Source organism: Camelus bactrianus, chromosome 2 (genome assembly GCF_048773025.1).
Source record: "Camelus bactrianus isolate YW-2024 breed Bactrian camel chromosome 2, ASM4877302v1, whole genome shotgun sequence".
Taxonomy (NCBI): Eukaryota; Metazoa; Chordata; class Mammalia; order Artiodactyla; family Camelidae; genus Camelus; species Camelus bactrianus.
This window is the reverse complement of record NC_133540.1, coordinates 134,815,474-134,833,381: the sequence shown is the minus strand read 5'-3', so window position 1 is coordinate 134,833,381 and position 17,908 is coordinate 134,815,474. Positions and strand designations below refer to the sequence as shown.

The 17,908-nt window shown below is 61.2% G+C and overlaps 2 protein-coding genes across 18 annotated transcripts in view; one reads left to right on the top strand and one right to left on the bottom strand.

Moving 5' to 3' along the window:
- The window catches only part of ADD1 (adducin 1), a 74,812-nt gene extending 61,770 nt beyond the window's left edge, over positions 1–13,042 (top strand). For 3 of the 11 annotated variants that reach the window (XM_074351438.1, XM_074351440.1, XM_074351439.1), the window contains exons 11-16: positions 359–460; positions 1,125–1,214; positions 1,944–2,036; positions 6,091–6,247; positions 8,935–9,033; positions 11,180–13,042. In XM_074351438.1, coding sequence (XP_074207539.1) covers positions 359–460; positions 1,125–1,214; positions 1,944–2,036; positions 6,091–6,247; positions 8,935–9,033; positions 11,180–11,529 — 891 coding nt within the window. In that variant the 3' untranslated portion in view covers positions 11,530–13,042. Of the gene's footprint in view, positions 1–358; positions 461–1,124; positions 1,215–1,943; positions 2,037–6,090; positions 6,248–8,934; positions 9,034–9,722; positions 9,758–11,179 lie in introns of those variants that run through there. The other 8 variants (XM_074351452.1, XM_074351455.1, XM_074351441.1 and 5 more) reach the window with 5 other exon arrangements.
- Positions 13,043–13,579: 537 nt separating this feature from the next.
- Positions 13,580–17,874, bottom strand: MFSD10 (major facilitator superfamily domain containing 10). 7 transcript variants are annotated; one of them, XM_074351526.1, is made up of 14 exons: positions 17,729–17,813; positions 17,246–17,293; positions 16,880–17,112; positions 16,659–16,755; positions 16,307–16,410; positions 15,821–15,979; positions 15,581–15,742; positions 15,175–15,283; positions 14,975–15,086; positions 14,646–14,754; positions 14,463–14,553; positions 14,321–14,368; positions 14,148–14,237; positions 13,580–13,942 (listed from the first exon to the last, which is right to left on the bottom strand). In XM_074351526.1, the coding sequence occupies exons 3-14, from the start codon at positions 17,051–17,053 to the stop codon at positions 13,827–13,829; spliced, it is 1,371 nt and encodes a 456-aa protein (XP_074207627.1). In that variant the 5' UTR covers positions 17,054–17,112; positions 17,246–17,293; positions 17,729–17,813; the 3' UTR covers positions 13,580–13,826. The 7 variants fall into 7 exon arrangements, with proteins under 7 accessions (XP_074207627.1, XP_074207621.1, XP_074207611.1 ...); XM_074351520.1 differs by lacking the exon at positions 17,246–17,293 and having other exon boundaries at positions 17,729–17,874; XM_074351510.1 differs by having other exon boundaries at positions 16,880–17,495; positions 17,729–17,856.
- Between the last annotated feature and the right edge of the window lie 34 nt (positions 17,875–17,908).

The window sequence follows — 17,908 nt, the reverse complement described above, 5'->3', positions numbered from 1 at the left end:
CATGACCTCATCATCTCATGCTTCCAGCCGGCTTTGGTGTCGATGACTCTCGGAGCGGTGAACCAATGTGCTCTGAAGGGTCCCCCGTGGCCAGTCTGAGGGGGTCACGGGGCGTAACCCATGTCGTGGCCTGGATTTCAGCTGGGCTTTCTGACTGGCGCTTGCCAGTTGGTCACAACTCTGGCTTCCAGCATTACTGGTCTCCAGCCACCTCAGTGAAGAGGCGCTGTGGGCGTTGGTTCATCCTCTGTGATGTTCAGTGCATGACCAGATGTGAGATAAGTTGGACAGACTGGATGCTGTGGTGTCACTTACTGTTGTCACAATTCTGACTTTTCAACTGTTCTTGATATTACAGTGGACTAAAGAGGATGGACATAGAACTTCCACCTCTGCTGTCCCTAACCTGTTTGTTCCATTGAACACAAACCCAAAAGAGGTCCAGGAGATGAGGAACAAGGTGCGTACTGACTGCCACCAGTGATGGGTGGACACTGCGGGAGGAGGCGGCCGGGTTGGACGGGGGAGTGCTCGCTCTGAGAGGACTTCGGCTGCCACCACCGTGATGGCCGAGTTCCCCTCTGCGCCCTGCTTTGCTGTTGTGCTAACAAGGTGTGGTGTGGGAGCAGCGGGCGGTTTGGGCCCCATTCTTGAGCTGGCACGTGCTCACGTAGCCGGGCAGAGTTGGCAGCCACAGAGCCTCTTCCCGGCAAGCACAGCCTGTGCCCCTGCCTTGCAGGGTTTGTTGGAAGAGGTGTGAGTGTTTGGTGTGCTGGAGCACGAGATCCACCAGTGTTCACGGTGGCACCTAAGATGGGCACACGGGGTGTTTCCTCTCACGTCAGTGAGTTGGGTGAGGAACCTGTGCCTGCCCAGGCCCGCTAGGAGGTGCAGAGAGTCAGGAATGGGCCCTAAATCCGTCCCCTCAGACTCAGGAGCTTACCAGGTGGGCTGGGCCAGCGCCGTCAGGCAGGCGCAGTGTCACGCGGGACCCGTTGGGGCGCTGGCGGGACAGAAGAGCGGCTTGTGTGTGACTGGGGCAGGCGCCCGCGGGGTGTGCCTTGCAGCCACAGCGAGCCTTCTCTGTGCTGTTGGTGTGTGTTTCTCCTTCTTGCCGTCCTCAGATTCGAGAGCAGAACTTGCAGGACATTAAGACGGCTGGCCCCCAGTCGCAGGTTTTGTGTGGTGTGGTGATGGACAGGAGCCTGGTCCAGGTGAGAGCTCAGAGTGTCTCTGGCCTTTGTGGGTGGTGGCTCTAATGACCGTCTGCTTCAAAATTACTCTTTAAGTTGGGAAAGAATGACGAGGTAAGTGTTCTAGGCAGCCGCTTACCTTTGTTAAAATCTTCATGGTGAGGAATAACCCAGCCACTTTTCCTCGAGTTGGAGACCAGGCACACGCACGCCCACGGCCTCGCCCTCCCTCCGCCCGCTCCACGGAACGCATGCCTGTGTGAGGGCGGCGCCCGCAGAGCCTGCTTGGAGCCCAGGCTCGCGGCTTTCGTGGTGTGTGGGTAAAGTGCTCGAGGCGGGTGGGCTCAGTGGACCTCGGCTCTTGTACAACTGCTGTCCTCAGCGAAGTGCTGCCCGGGGAGGAGTGGTCGCAGAGGGTTCCTGTAAATGTGACGCACATTTACACGCGTTTCTGTGCAAGGGCTGCACCTCGTGGCACGGTGAAGGTGATTGCGTAAGTAGTTACCTCGGGAAGTCATGTTGCCACCGAGCGCTTTCAGCACCAGCGCAGGGGACTGCTGTTGCATCGTCTGGGTTCGACCAGCCGTGCTCCCGGTTCTGGGTCTGTGTTTGCACGTGGCACCGCCTTCCCCGCTGCGCTCGCTCCTGGGCTGTCTCCGCTGCATGCTCTCGGCTGTCTCCATCCTGTGCTCTCATCGGTGTTTCAAAGCCGGGCCTGGTGGGCTCTGACGACTCAGTTTACTGTTGCAGGACGCGCCCCTCTCTGACTGTACGGAAACAATCGAAGGGCTCGAGCGTACAGAGCAGGCCTTTAGTCCCGCTAGAGCTCTCTCTTTTAGAAAGGTACACACTGCCCTGCCCTCCGCCACCGCCAGCACACCCTGCTCTTCTGCCCACCCTGCCCCTCCTGTCTGCTCCCGCTCCGTACTGTCTTGGTTGCTGCAGGGCCTCTAAACGGACCTCTGAATTATTTGCGAGATTGTACAGAAGGTTCTGTTCTGCCTACTCTGTTCTTTAATGAAAACATTTTGTATGAAGTTATTTTTACGATTTTCAGCATTTGTGTGTTGTGCTGAGAAGTGGCTGGCCTTAGTTAGTGACGTGGTGTGTTTCTCAAGTTCCGCGTGTGATGGGCCAGTGCATATCGGGGGTTTGGAAACGTGCCTTTTACAGTGTGCTGATCTCGAAGGCTCGCGTGGGTCCACGGTGAGCAGCGCGGCGCTGCTCCCTGGAGAGTCTGCCTCTGCTTGCTCGGCCGTGACCAGGGATGTCACGAACATGGCAGCCAGAGGCTGTGTCATTTCAGAGGAATGGGAACAATACAGAACAGTTTGTGTCAGCCCTTGCTGATGAAATGTATTTTTACCTAAAAAAAAAAGAATCTTAGGTAATTGTTTAAAATGTTTCAAGGCAGGGAAAGACTTGGGAAAATTTGAAATCCCAGACTGAATGTCTCCAGCTGCACGTGTACCTGCCGTGCACAGCAGGCGGGACGTGCGTCCAGGGTGACCTGCCGGGCGGAAGGAACCCCTCTGCGCGCTCAGGCTGCTGGGTGCAGAGCCTGGGGCCGTGCGGCTGAGGCCCCGTGTCCGTGGGGGCCTCCGGGGTCCGCCCCTCAGTGAGGCGCACCCCCAGCGAGGAGCGGGTCTGACCAGTGGTTCCGTGTGTCTGTCTGGCGTCCCCGCTGAGCAAGTTACCTCGCGTATTTATGTATTCATTCCGTGGGGCCCCTTTTTCCTTGTCCTTAGAATGTGCTTCCAGCGACCCTTCTTGGAGGAGCTTCTCGAGGAAGGGAGAAGATGTGTTCTCACCCCACTCAGCCTGTTTTCGCGTTTGGTGCTCTGGATTGTGAGCTGTTGTGATCTGGTTGGTTTGTGACTCTTTACCTGGGGTGTGGGTGTGCGAGGAGTCCACGAGCCCAGGGGTGGGCCCAGGCTGGCTCGCCGGCGTCGCTCTGCAGGCCCTTTGGCATCCTGCTGCTCTGGGTGGTTTCAGGCTGTTCTTGGGAGCTGGCAGGAGGGCCGCCTGGGAGCTGTACTGAAGGGTGCTCTGTGCCCAGCTCCTCGTCCCGCCACAGTGTGGCTTTTGCTCTGCCCAGCGGTGCGCAGACCTGAGGTGTGACGCAGTCACGTGTGAATGCTTCATGAGGTGTGTCTGCAGGAGCCCCGTGCCTGGCTGGGAAACGAGAGCCTGTGGGAGTGAAATTCCGTGTCGCCTGTGTAGTCGGAGCAGCATGCTGGCTGGGAGCGCTGTGTCCCGTGGAGTTAGCAGAGAGAGCTGCTCCCAGCTGGGAGGTGTGGGTGCCCCTGCATGGAGTTCTGTTCCCGCTTCCCCCCTGCTCTCTTTCTGGTGCTCACGTTGGCACCCTTGGTCTTTTCCCCACCGACTAAGCACATTTCATTTTTATGACAAAAACGTGCTTTGGCTCCACTGACGCCCTTGGCTGGGGCCGTGTCCACATCCTTGGTGTGGACCCCGAAGTGCAGATGGTGTTACGCCCGGAAGACGGCACTGCTCACCGGGCACTCTGAATTCCTCCTCCACGAGCAAGAGGGACGAGGGCTGTTCACGTTCTAAGCACGGCCCTCTCCCCGTTAGACGGGTGCGGCACACTTTCTGTGGGGGGACCTGAGGGGCACGTGTCTGCAACTTGGGAAGTTGGGGCTTTTCTGGAGGAACTTTGGTTTCACCTCTCCCTCCTGGTGACGGCTGTCCACATAGGGCAGGGATGTCTTCTGATGGAGGAGGGGGCAGGGAGTCGCCAGCCACACCCGACGCTGCAGTTCCGGGAGGACACTGGGCCCAGCCAGAGGCGCTCTGACTTCAGCGTTGCACAGGCCATCGTGCGGCCTGAAGCAATTTTGGCTGCCTTCTGGACTTCACTGCAGGTGAATAGAGTTGTTAGAGCCCAGGGTGTGACAGTTTACACTGCAGGCTGTCCAGTGGAGGGAAGAGCTCTGTTGTCCGACTTGCGTAGCGCAAGGTTCCTTGCTCCGTGTGTGCTGGCTGCTGTGTGGTGGAAGCGTGAGGGGGCTTGGGGCTCACCTTGTGGGGCTGCGTGGTGAACTCGGTGTTGAACACCTGGTACGTGTGTGGCCTAGCACCAAACATGTACGTTCAAGTATGGGTAGGTTTTACTGATGAAAACCTGATGCTCAGAGAGGTCAGGTCACCAGCCCAGGCTTGCACAGCTTCGGAGGTAGAGCTGTCGTCGCACACAGGCCGCATCGGTTCTGCTTGGAGCCCGTGGCGGGCCGGCCGAAGCGAGAGAAGCAGCGGGAGCCTCCCCGGGGAGCGCCGGTCCTCCCTGGTCCCTCGGCCTGGCTTGCTCCACAGCGCGCCTGTGTGCCTCTGCAGCTCCCGTGTCTCTGTGTTTCCCTCCCTCCAGAATAACGGGGCTCTGTCCCCGGGTCTGCTCAGAGCTGGCCTTGCAGGCAGCTTGGCCAAGGGGTTTGGAGGAGGGGCCCCTGCCAGTGCAGGCAGGAACCAGCCACGCCAGGCCTCGAGGGCCAGGCGTCCTGGCAGACAGAGGGCCTGGCTTGTCCGCGGGGCATCTCTGGCAGTTGATTCTTGATATTTTACTCGGGTACAATTTTGAACATTTGATTTAAATGAATGTAAACATTTCCCTCAGACCTGGCATCACCGTCTACTGGCAGTGATACCAGGATGCAGGTGCACTTACCTGGCTGCCACGGGTCCTAGAGTGTCCCCCCGCCCCCGCATCTTAGCCCCCCCGCCCCCGATAGCACAGCTGAGGCCTGTGCGCGGGAAGGGGCTTGTCTCGGGCCACAGAGCTAACGCGTGCGGACGAGGATTCGACCCTGTCGATTTGGGACCAGGCCTGCTCACTGAGGGGGCCCCCCTTGTGCAGCTGCCTCGCGTCCCCAGGCTCTCTGAGCACAGGCTGCCCAGTCCAGCGTCTGCCTTTTCTCCCCTGGGGTCCATGTTGCCACACAGCGACTGCCCGGCCCTGGCCCCCAGCCTCTGCCACGGGAGCAGTTGGCCGGTGGGCTGTGTTCCGCGGGGCTTGGCCTGGCTCTGTCTCTTGCACACATTGCTCATGTGCCCTCTGCATCTGGTGTTCGCCTGATGGAGTGGGCGCCGATGGCCCGGCCTTGTGTCAAAACAGTTGTGGAATCTCCTGTTCTCTCTTGTTTTTGGAGTTCTCGTTAAGTAATGGGCGCATGCTTGAGTTCTGGTTAACTTTCGCTTTCTCAGAAGGGAGCCCCAGAGCGTTTGGGAGCCCACCAGATGAGCTGTGGGGGGCTTTGCGCCTGCGGCTGCCAGCCCATCTGCCGGCCTCAGGCCGTGCCGGGGCCTCCTCTGCTTTGCTTGTTTGCTTTTTTCTTTCGAATAAATTCTCCGTTTTCCAAATTCCTCAGACAAATGCTGCTGTTTGGGGACTTCTTTTTAAATCTATCGATGTTTCGGGCTAAGTTCCAGGATCTAGTCATAAACCAAACACAAAGTCAAAAGAACAGAACTTTTCTGTGCTCTTAGACCGTGAACAAATCTCTGCACTCAGCTCACAGTGCTGTGAATCGGGAGGAGGGTGATGGACTTACAGCCGTCCCTCCGGGACGATGGAGCCCTCCCTGAGGTGCTCTGCGCGCCCCCCCTGCACTCTGGTGCCTCTTTCTCTGTAACCCGAGGACTTCCCTGGGGTTTCCTCTCCTGTTGCATTTGTTTTGTGGCACCAAAGTCTTCCGTTGCCCAGGCTGCAGCTCAGCCCAAGCCTCAGGACTGCCTTTCAGGGATGTCTGTGTGCTCCCCCGAAACCGCCCCGCCCCCCGCCCCCCCTGCCCCCCCCCCCGCCTGCAGCCTGGCCTGGGACAGGGAAGAGTCCTGGGGGCAGGGCTGCTGCAGGCTGACCGGCGTCCGTTTCTGCCCGCAGGGAGAGCTGGTGACAGCCTCCAAGGCCATCATCGAGAAGGAGTACCAGCCCCACGTCATCGTGAGCACCACGGGCCCCAACCCCTTCAACACGCTCACTGACCGCGAGCTGGAGGAGTACCGCAGGGAGGTGGAGCGGAAGCAGAAGGGCCCTGAAGGTGAGCACGCGCCCCCTGGGTCCCGGGCTCCGTGCTGCGAGCCTCCCCGTCCCGTGTGACTGGGCAGCTTGCCGGACAGAGAAAGACCAGAATGCCGTTCCGTGCACATTCTGATCTGCCCCCGGGCTAGTTCTGGAGGAACGAGAGGGTAGACTCACCTGTAAATGGTCTGCTTAGGAAGGGACACGCATGCAGTCAGACAGGGCGGGGGGTGGCCCTGCCCTGAGTGCCCCCACCAAAACGAGGCTGGGCCTGAAAGGCGCCCTGCCTGTCAGAAGCCGATGTGGGGACGGGGCAAGAAGGAAGTGGGGAAGGAGGACGCGGGCCTAGTGGTCCCGGCAGCGCTCATGGGCTCTCCACTGTCCGGGGGGTCCCAGCTGCGGAGGGCAGTGCTCGCTGCTCCTGCTGGACCGCTGTCTGTGTTGAGGGCTCAGGACGCCCACAGAAGAGCTCAGTGACCTGGGCTTGTCAGTGGGCAAGCGGCCTGAACATCACGTTGAACGCACATTTGGCCTTTGACGTGTAGAATGTGTCTCTGTCACAGTTCACTGAGGAGAGGCCTCCTTTGATTCTCCTGGTCGCATTTTGAGCAGTTACATTGTGCCAGGCGCCGTGCTCAGTGCTGCACATGTGAGCGTTTCAGCGAGCTCTCAGGCAGCCCCGAGAGATGGGCCTGTTGCCCAGGAGCAGGGCCGCGCGTGGCAGGCCTGGTCTCAGCGGTGGTCGCGCTGGGGCTTTCTGGCGGGCTCTTCTTCCCTGTGAGCTCCGAGGGCTCCCGGGCAGGGCTTGGTCACAGGCCTGCGGGCTGGGCTGCCGGGCGCTCGTGGCCTTCCCCAGGCCCCGTGAAGAGCAAGGCCGACTGCTGGCGCAGGCTTTGTCTCTCTCGGTAGGGTAGCTCACTGATGTAAGAGGTCTTGTGTTCATAAAATGTGTTTGGACTGTTTTACATCAAGGAAAACGAGTGGTTCTAAGAGCCAGAACCTCATGGAGCAGCTTGCTTCAAACGTGAGGTTTATTAAAGTAGATCCAAACGTTTTGAGAGCTCAGGAGAGACGCCAGCCCCCCCACCCCTGCCCCCCGCCTCTTGACGGGAAGCACGGTGGGTCTCGCCTGCCCTCTGAGGGCCCTGGGTTGGTTCCCGCAGAGGCCCCGCCGGGAGGCTTGTGCCGCCATCCTCAGGGCTTCTCCCTCCTGGGAGTCAGTCTTCCCGGAATGAAGTCCCCTGGTGTGTGGGACTGAAGTTCCCCTCTTGGGAACTGTGTACTGCTTCGAAGACAAGCTCTGATTTGCCCCAGTTTAACTTTTTTTTTAGTCTTGTTCTAGACCAACTAATGTGTTGCTCAGCTGCTGTTGAAATCTGAGTTGTGCAGAAAATGTGCTGTTGAGCTGTTCCTAAGTGTTACGTTGTCACTGCCTGTCACTTTCTGTTAGATACGTGTTAAAATTAAGACTCACGGCAAGCTCTGTCTCCTGAACGGGGCATGCAGCCCCGCAGAAAGCTTTGTCTGAGCTGTGGCCGTGATTACCTGCCTTAGACTAAGAACAAGGGGTGGTGCGTGGGCCTGAGCCGGCGGTCCTGTGGCCTGACGCCCCTGTGCACAGACATGCATGCCTGTCCTCCGGACTCTTCCAGAGGCTAGGAGACCTGGAGTTCTTGTGTGTTTGTTTTGTTTAAGTTAAACCACACAAGACACAGGAGTTTCCTCTCCGTGTGAGGCTCCATCAGGAGGGACGTTACAGCGAGTGGACCTGGACGGGGACAGCTATGACCGTGCTCTGTGACCGCATCGCTGTCAGCAGTGGGAGTGGCAGCCAGGGGCCAGGAGACCCCTGCCCAGCACTGGTGCTGGCCCTCGGCGTGGGGTGGGGGGAGGGCAGTCGTGTGCCGCGGGGAAAGCTCGGGCTGCCCGGCAGAGCTCAGCACCTCAGGTGAGAGGAAGAAAGCCTCTGGCTTTGGCTCCTCTTCCTGGTGGAAGGAACTTGTTCGCTCAGGCAGGACATGGGAGGGCCTTTGTTTACAGGCACTTGGCCTCAGGAAGGGGGCTGCAAGCTCAGGGACCTAGGAGGCTGGATTTGTTCAGAATTCGGAGCCGACTAGTCCCAAGGTGCTAATTATAAAAGAAGTTTACATGAGAGGAGGAGATTTGAGGACTTAGGGTTATTCTGTGCATTTTTCCATAAGTGAGGAGTAGATTTGGAACTTCGGGGTCCTCGTTCTTGCAGTTTTTCCTCTGGTTTATCAGCACATTTTACTTAAGAAAGTACAACTGCGCATTACAGTGGCCAAGTTTACATTGTTGGCAGAAAACGCCCTGAATAAAACTTTAAACCACAGTCATGCTCGTGTAACGTCCCTTGAGGTGGCGAGTAGGGCGAGGGTGCCTGGGACCCTGGGCTGCTTGCTCAGGTGGGAGGGCGGGGTCCTCACTGGAGGGCAGTAGAGGACAGGTTGGGGTCGCTGGTCCCAGCATGCCGCAGAGGCTGCTCTGGCAGAGCCCGAGGTTCAGACCCACACCCCGTCATAGCCAGCTTCCTCATCCTCTTTCCAGTAGGAGTGAAAGGTTGCGGGAGTGGCTGTGAGCCCTCCCCGAGGGTCGGGGCAGGAGGGCTGTCCGGGCAGAGGGGCGGGGGGGAGGCCCTGGTGTCTAAAGCTTTTCACCGTCGTCTCACTTTCTGTTCATTTGCAGAGAGTCTGGACGAGACTGGAGAACAGAAAGAAAAGAGTCCTCCGGAGCCCCCTGCCGCCCCCCACACCCCCCCCAGCACCCCGGTCCAGCTGGAGGAAGGTGAGCTCTCCGGGGGCGGCAGCGGTGTAGCTGCCCCGGGTCGGGGGGTGTGCACGGCCCTGTGGACCGGCGTCGCCAGGAGGTGTGGACCTCCAGTTCTGTCGGGTTGGAGGAAAGCAGCGGAGTGCGGCAGTAGCTGGCCTGACACTAACGCAGGGGTGTGCACTGACACGGAAACCGGCTCATCACAGGCTTCTGACTCGCCGGCCTCTGCTCCTGTTGGGTTCTGTCTGTCCTGGGTAACTTGCAGCAGAACAGGTTCCTTAGTGAGACTTCACGACAAGGTGGGAGGACAGACTGCAGACTGGAGCCCAGCTTCGTTTATGTCGATCCTGCCCACTGCTTGCACATTTCTTAAACCTTACTGTGCTCAGATTAGCCCTGGAAATGTCTTCCGTTGTGCCTGGGCTGCAGGACTGCATTTGACTTGCCGTATTTATCAGTCATGGAGAGTGCTGGCCTCTGTTGGCCTCTCCGACCAGCCCCCTGTGTGTCTGGCGCGTGGCCTGCGTGTCTGTCCCTCGGCCTTGTGCACCATGCTCCCCGTGCCTGTCGGGGGCCTGTGGCTCACCTTCCGCCCCTCTGTGTCCACAAGAATGGCCCGGCCATTCTCCGTCTGTAACCCTGTGCTGTGACAACGCATAGATTCTCTCCTGTGCTTTCTCTTCCTGTGGCTGCGTCACAAGCAGGAGGTGGATGTGCTAAAGAGTACCTGTTACCATAGTAAGTACTGCCGCCGCCTGGCCTGTCGCTTAACCAGAGTCCCCTGTGCTTTGCCTCATTCTCTTGCTTCTTTGTTGCTTATTAAGTTTTGTTTTCCGTTCATTCAAAATAAAAACAAAAGCCCCCTTTTCTTGTACCCAGTCCCTCCATCGTGGGCAGTGGCCTTCTTGAAAGGGGTTGTGTCACCTGAGCCCCACGGGGGCAGCCTGCCCGCAGCACCTCCTAGGCTGAGGCAGTGCTGCCCAGGGCACTCTGGGTCTCAGAAGTTCTGGAGGGACCACGTTGTCCTTCAGCCTTCGAGACTCGTCACTGCTCAGCGGGGAGGTTTTGCTGTATCAGATCAGACATAAGTCTAGACTAGGTTCGGACAGGCTGGGATTTTGCCAGCCTGCTGCATGTGGGTTGCATGTGTTTGGATCTTTGCGTTAAGCAGGGTGCTTAAGCTTAAACTGAGGAGGGTGGAAGGGTGGTCACATTTGGCTAAATGATACAGCCCCCCAAGCACCTTCTGCATGCTTGGCAGTGAATCCCAACTGCCTCCTGCCCCAGCTAACCAGCTGACCCCCGGAGCATCTAACTACCCCAGGCAGGAGGCAGCGGGCAGGGCGGGCTGGGCAGAGAAAGCCCTGGAGCCGCGTCCTGCAGCCGCTCCTCTCCCCGCGCTCTGCTCAGCTCGCTCAGCTCGGCTCCCTGTCACCTCCGATGTTCGGCTAGATTTCTGGGTACTAGATGGTTTGGTGTTGCCTAACCACTCTGTGGCTTATAACTTTGCAGATAGTTTTAAAAAATCTACAAAACTGGTCCCCCCGGGGTCAGTGTGGAAGTCAGCCAACAGGCTGCTGCTTTAAAACAAGTGCCGCTTGGCTCTTCCACGTTTCCATGTTCAAACTGTTAAGATGGCTTGAAGTTTCACCTTACAGTTCATCCCTCTTCCTTGAGGAGTCCTCCAGCTCTCGCTTGATGGTGGTGCTCGGGGGTCTGGGAGCCGGGAGCTGACTCCTGGGCTCTCGCTGGTGGCTGAGGCTTCCCATAGTTTTCTCCTTGGGGGAGACCAGGTGTTGTGGATGTAAATCTAGGCTTGATTTCAGGGCTACTGATACGTGTCCTGAAGGGTTCACGTGTTTAACGCAGGACATTGTTCCCCGCTTGCCATGATCCCTGTCCGCGGTAGGGACCGGGGCCCTGTGACCAAGTCTGGTGTGTCAGCAGGCCGTCCATGAGAGGAGCTTAGAACTGCCCTGAGACTGATCTCCGTCTTGTCCTATGAGCTGCCTCCAGCCTTGGAGTAGGGCAGATCTTATTTAAAGTTTCTTATTCTTGCCTAGAGTCATACAGAGGCAGTTTCTGTGCAGGGCACTCGAGATGCCCCGTTGAGGTCTGGGCAGTCGCCCTCTAACCCTGTCTCTCCTGTCCCGCCTGCCAGACCCACCGCAGGAGCCGACTCCCAGAGACGACAGCGATGCCGCCACCTTCCAGCCGCCCCTCCCCGACCTGTCCCCGGATGAGCCTTCGGAAGCGCTCGGCTTCCCGACTTTGGAGGAAGAGGAGGAGGAGGAGGAGGAGGAGGGGCTTTGTGAAGCTGGGGGCCCTCCAAGCCCCACCGGGTCCCCCACGGAGGCCAGCCCCGAGCCAGCCACAGCCCCGGCTGCGGAGGAGGGGGCTGCCGTGGACCCCGGCAGCGATGGGTCTCCGGGGAAGTCCCCGTCCAAAAAGAAGAAGAAATTCCGCACCCCCTCCTTCCTGAAGAAGAGCAAGAGGAGGAGCGACTCCTGAAGGCCTGTCCCACCAAACTGACGCCACCAGACTGTCCCCGACCACGTCCCCTGCTGTCTCCTTGTGTAGTGGAATGCAAGCCCCGCCCTCTGTGTAGCTAGTGACCCCCCCACCCCCACGCAGAGCGGTGCTAACCCCGTGTGCGCAGCGGCCCCCACCCCGGGCCCTCAGCCTCAGGTTCTGGGGGAGACTCTGTCTCCGCGTCCAGCTCCGGGTCCTGCCCCACAGGGACCAGCACGTCGGCCCAGCTCAGTCTGCTCCCCGGGGACGCAGGCTCCTCGGGGTGTCACGTCATTTTCTGGCTGGACCGGAGGAGGCCCTGACCTTGACCTCACTGCCCTCCTGCTGTGCAGTGACCGCTCCCCGTGTCTGCTGCGCCTTCACCCCAAGGTCTCAGGTGACTGGATCAGACCACAGCTTCCTGCTAGCACGTCTGCTCAGTGAGGCCCACGAAGGCTCGGTCCTGTGAGGCCCTCGCGCGCCCGCCAGCAGCGCAGCCTCTGAGGCGGCCTTTCCCGGGCGGGTTTGGGGTGAGCGGGCGCCCCCGGCAGCAGGCGGGCCTCTGCACCCAGGGCAACCGATGCGCGGTCTCAGTGGCTCCCGCGCCCCAAACCAGATCCCGCTCCTTGCTCACTGGGGTCTCCAGAGCCCTGTCGTCCGGGTCCCATCGTTGGGAAGGCGCGTCGGGAGGGAAGAGGCATTTCCGACTCCCTCTCCAGCAGGCGCGCCCCCTTGCCCTGCGTTCGCGCGGGCCTCTGCGCAGGCGCGCTCCTCCCCCCGGGGCCTGCGTCAGGGGCCTCCGGGCGCCGCGCGCCTTGGGGAGGTCTCAGACCTGGGAGGGGAGCTGCTCTTACCTTCGCTCCGCCTGAAGGGTGCCCTGGTCTTGATGAAGGCAGCTCGAGGCAGGAGTTGGCCCTGGGGGCCCCACCTGATGTCCCGTGGTCACTGACGGAGCTCCCCCTCCGCCTCCAACACTCCACTCAGATCCCTGGAAAACAGCGTGAAGCTGCCCAGTGGGAGCCAGTGGGTGGCCCGATGGCCACCTCGACAGTGCCCTGTTCCAGGAGCTGCCGGTGCCAGCCTGTCCCCCAGGTGGGCCCCCTGGAGGGGCAGGGCCCCTTGGTGGACCTGGTACCAGATGTGGGCTCGGGTCTCATGCCCTCGACACCCTCACAGGACCTGAGGCCGGCTGCATGGCACTGACCTCTGCTTCGAGCTCACTGGCGAGCAAGCCGCTTTTCGTGTGTATCGTTGCGTTGCCGAGATGGTGGTAAATTCTCCCCTCACCCTGAACTCAGTTAACCACAGGCTCTTCCTTTTATCTCTGCCTCTGACCCCACATATGCAATGACCTTAATTTCATTTTTGTAGTTTATTTTAACTCTTTGTATTACAACATGAAGTTCAGTTGTGTACATGGACACAGGCTTGGCAGGGCAGGTCCTGTGGCCTTTCTTCACTATACGATGTTTTACTCACAAATAAATTTCTTTAAGCAGTCTCCTTGTCTAAACTTGGGGAGCAGTTTTGCGTTTTAATTTCTTTAATTTCCTTTTTTGTTCCTTTAAAGTAGGACTTCCAGAAGTTTGTCTCACATTCCAAAAAAAAAAAAAATCTCCTAGTGTTTATTTCTTGGTCAAGTGCAATCTGTTGCTTCTGCAGAGGGCCCCTGACCCAGAGCCACAGCCCCAGCAAGTGCCTGCTGTCCCCAGGAAGTACAGGCAGGGCCTGGGGGCGGTCCTGGGTCCACAGTCTGAGCAGACGCTGGCAGGGCAGTGAAGCCAGGATCTGTGGTGGGACAGCCTGGCAAAGGGGGACCCTCCTCCCCAGTCTGGCAGGGTGCGGGGCACACCCCCAGTACCACCTTACGAGTGCTGACCCCACCAGTAGGGGCTCCTTCACCTGACTCTCACCCCAGCCCAGTGGAGGGGAGACAGGCTGTGATCAGTGAAGCTATAAAAGCTGTTCAGCTCAAGCTGCTTCTGGTGCCTGGGGGTCTCCCAGGGCAGTGGGTGTGGTAGGCACGAGGCCTATGCACGGGAGAAAGGCACTTGGTACAAAATAGTTGCTTTATTTCGTCGTTCAGAGGCCTGGCTGACACCCTGTGGCACTGAGTAGAAAAGAGAAGTTGTAGTGTCTGCTCCTCTGGGTAGACAGGCCAGGTCCACGGGGCTCGTGGGCGCCCTGGGGCTGCAGGTCCTGGGCCCGCCTGGGCTGGGCCCCGGTAGGGACGAGGCAGCGGAGCAGTCCTGGCCCAGACCTCCCACTTCCGGCCTCAGCGTGGGGTCACGGCTCAGCTACTCAGCCTTGTGTGTCTGTGCCGGGGGCCTCGGGTCCCGCAGGAGGAAGAAGGGAAGCAGGAAGAGCCCCGCGCACACGGTGAAGCAGACCCGGGCCCCAGCCAGCCAGTACACTGTGGGGAGACAGGCGATGATGGCCGCTGCGCCCAGCCTGTCCACAAGCGCCCCAGGCCCCGACGTGGCAGGAGTGGACGCAGGAGGCTGAGGGGCGCTGGAAGGGTCTGCATGGCCTTCACCGGGGGCCGGCAGCCCCCGTGGCCTGGCCTGACCCCCCCCAGGGTGCACAGTGCTCCCCGAGTGCCGTCCGGTGGCCCTCACCTGAGGCGGCCACCATGGGCCCCAACGCCCTGGCCAGGGCGCCCAGGCTCCGCAGCGTGCCCATGACTGTGCCCTTCTGCCTGGGTGAGCCTGCAGGGAGAGCGGGGGAGGCTGTCAGGTGCCCATCGGCCCGTCCCGCCCGGCTGGCCTGGGGCAAGGGAAGGGCCTCTCACCATAGCCGGCGACCACGGAGGACAGGCAGGGCACCACGACAGCGGCGGCTGGTGGGGGGACATCAAGGAGGCGCCCATCAGCCCAGAGGAGAGGCCGGCAGCCCATGACCGCACCCCCCCTGGCCCCGGCAGGGCCACTCACCGAAGGAGTAGAGCAGCAGCCCCAAGCCTAGCACAGGCAGCATGTGCCCCCAGCCGATGAGGAGGAAGGCAGGGAGGAGCAGCAGGATGGCCTGCAGGCGGCACGGCAGATCTCAGAACCAGCCCTGCTGCTTTGGCCAGTGCTCAGGACACCCTGCCCCCACGTCCAGGGGAGCCCCCGTACCCGCTTCACAGCTGCAACTTCCCTGCCAGGGCTGATCCGTCGGGCGTAGGTGCTCTGGATGGTGGCCATGGTGAGGCCGATGAAGAAAAACATCTTTCCCTGCTGTAGGCTGCGAGGGGGGAGCTGTCAGCGCCCCTGTTCTCATGCGCTGAGCCAAGCAGCCTGGGCGACAGCCTGCTGGTCACCCGCCAGCCCCAGGATCCTCGCTGGGCCCCAGGGGCTGGGCCAAGGTGGGAGTCAGCCCTGAAGCGATCGGGCTGGGGGCCGCCAGGATGGGGAGCCTGCAGGGTGTCCCCAGGCGGGTTCCGGGAGGGGCCCCACACCCCCACCTGCTGAACTGGAAGCGCTGGTGCACGAGGAAGCTCAGCGTGTACTCCAGGCCCGAGAACAGGAAGAGGTAGAGGAAGTAGACCAGGCCCAGGCGGCGCAGGCTGCCCAGCCCTGGGGAGCAGCGGGGAGGGGCTGTCAGGGCCGGGGGGCAGCCTGAGGGGGCCGCAGCCCCACCCTCTCGAGGGGGCCTGCTCCTTACTGACTCCAGTGGGCGGGTCTGGGCCATGAGCCACAGCAGAGAAGCGGAGCAGGGCCAGGGGGCTGAGCAGGTCAGCAGCAGCTCGGAACCCCAGGGTGACGGAGGGCGCCTGGAGAGGACAGAACTGAGGGCCCTGGCAGGAGCTGGCCGCGTCCCCGGGCTGGGCAGTGCAGGGATGGGCCTGACCTGAAACTCCCATCCACCTGCCATGCCCAGGGGGCAGAGGGTCCGGGGAGCCAGGCGCCCCAGGAGGCCCTGTGGTCCCAAGAGCCTCTGGACATCAGGAAAGGACAGCCTGGCCAGCCTGGCCCATGGGGCTGGCACACACGGCCGGCACCCCTACAGGCCCTGGAGCTGAGCCGAGCCTCTGCACCTTCAAGTCATGTCCTTCTGGCTCCCACCTTACCCGCTTCTCCAAGGGCAGAGTCTCCGGCAAGAAGCAGAAGATGAACAGCAGGTCAGAGATCGCGAAGAGCAGGGCCAACCAAGGTGCCGACTCCAAGGGCAGGGAGGCGCCAAGCATAGGGCCCAGCGTGAAGCCCAGAGAGAAGGCCACCCCGATGACTGCCTGGGGAGAAGGCTGCCTGAGCCAGGCAGGAAGACACAGGCGCCCCTCCAGCCCTCGGCCCCCAGCGTGTGCACTCACCATGCCCCGGCTACGGGCGGCAGGTGAGCCCAGGTCGGCGACAATGGCAGTAGAAAGGCTGACGTTCCCCTTGCTGATGCCCCCGATCACCCTGGAGGCCAGGAAGGCTGCAAAGCTCTTCGAGGCAGCCCACACGGCATATGAGGTGGCCAGACCTGCCTGCCTCAGGGCAGGGGTCGAGGGCAGGTGCGGTCACTTGAGGCCAGGAGGGGCCCACAGTGGGCCAGCGAGCCCAGGCAGTACTCCTGGGACCCTGCCCTGTTCTGGAGCATGCAAGGACCCCTTGTGTTCCCCATGTCCCCGTGGCAGGAGCAGCTCTGATACAGCCTGGCTTAGCCACAGGAGCCACCGCCCCCTCAGCCACCACCCCCAGGGGGAAGTGAGGGCCAACAAGGGACCGTGAAGGGCCCACAGCTGCCTCCCCAGAGCACTGTGGGGCGGGGGTGGGGTGGGGTGGGAGGAGCCCCTACCCGTGGGCACCCATACCAGAGACAGCAGCATCACCGGGCGCCTCCCTAGGCAGTCAGATACGGCCCCCGAGAGCGGTGCGGAGAGGAACTGCAGGACGGAGAAAACTGAGCCAATCAGACCTGGAAGAGACAGAAGTCAGTCACCACAAGGGTCTGATCAGGTTGGACTCTGCATTCTCAGGCCATGGACCTCCAGCTGAGGTGGCCCCAACAGTAAGTGGACATCACTTGGAAAGGTGGCAGACAGGCCTGGGAATGAGAAGATGAGGGCCAGAGCCTGAGATTGACAGGCGCCCAGGGAAAGGAGGACGGCCAGGGCCAGGAAGACAGGACCCAAGTGGGCCCACCATGTGGGCTCAGGGCCATACCTCCAAACAGGACGCTGTTGTATCTCTTCTCTGCGGGCATCCCGATGGCTGCAGCAAACCAGTCCACTCCTCGCTGCCATGAGCCATAGAGGGGATCCTGGGGGATGAGGAAGTGTGACGGGCTGGGGGGGGGGGTGTCCCTGAAAGGCTTGGGGCAATCATGGGGCAGTTATGGCACGGGGGCAAGGAGTGAAGGGGCATGGAGACTGGGGGAGGCTCACGTGGGACCGGCCATGGCTCTCCAGCAGCCCGGGCAGCAGGGGCAGCAGCAGAGTGAAGGCCAGGAGGTCCAGCAGAAGGCCGAGGAAGACTACGGTGACCACGCGGGTTTCGGATTCCGGCTGCTGGCGGATGGGTGGGCGCGGGGTGCAGCTGCCTCCGGCTCCCCAGCCCATGATGGGGATTGCTCCGATCCGGCCTGGCTGAGCGTGTGGCGGGACTGCACGAGGGCACACTGCACGAGGGCACATTGCACGAGGGCACATCTGGGTGCCCCAGCGCCCACGCCCACCTACCACGGGGGGAAACAGTCTCCCACCTGTCGCCGTCTCCACCCTTCCCCCGACTGGCTTACAGCCAGCGCGCACCTAAAGCGGTGGCTCCTGTGGCTAAGCCAGGCTGTATCAGAGCTGCTCCTGCCAAGGGGACACGGGGAACACAAGGGGTCTTTGCATGCTCCAGAACAGGGCAGGGTCCCACTGGTACTGCCTGGGCTCGCTGGCCAACTGTGGGCCCCTCCTGGTCTCAAGTGACCGCATCTGCCGGGGGAGCCGGTTACCCAACACTGCAGTACTTCTGTGCGCCCTGCCCCCGACTCTGGGCAGCAAATAACGCAGCCTGCGAAGGTTGTGCAAAGAAACCGCAGCTCCAGAAGCCAACCGTCCCGGGACCGGGGCGCAGCATCCCAGCCCCAGGCACCTCCCCGCCGCCGCCCACGTCCCGGTGCGGAACGGCCTGGGAAACTGAGGCCCGCGCGCGGGGCGGGACCTGGGCGGGCGCAGGGGGCGGCCCCGCGCTCCGGAGAGCACGACCCCCGCCCACCCTGGACCGCACGCCCCGCCCCGACACACCTCCACACGCTGCGCGCTCGGAACCAAAAGACAGAAGGACCGACAGACACAGGACGGACCTCTGGGCAGGATGGGCGGGCCGGCTCCGCCGCGCCCGGAAACGGGCGGATCTGCCACGCCCAGTTGCGGGCGGGGCTTCAACACCCGGAAACGGGCACGTCCCGACGCTTCCTCTTCCGG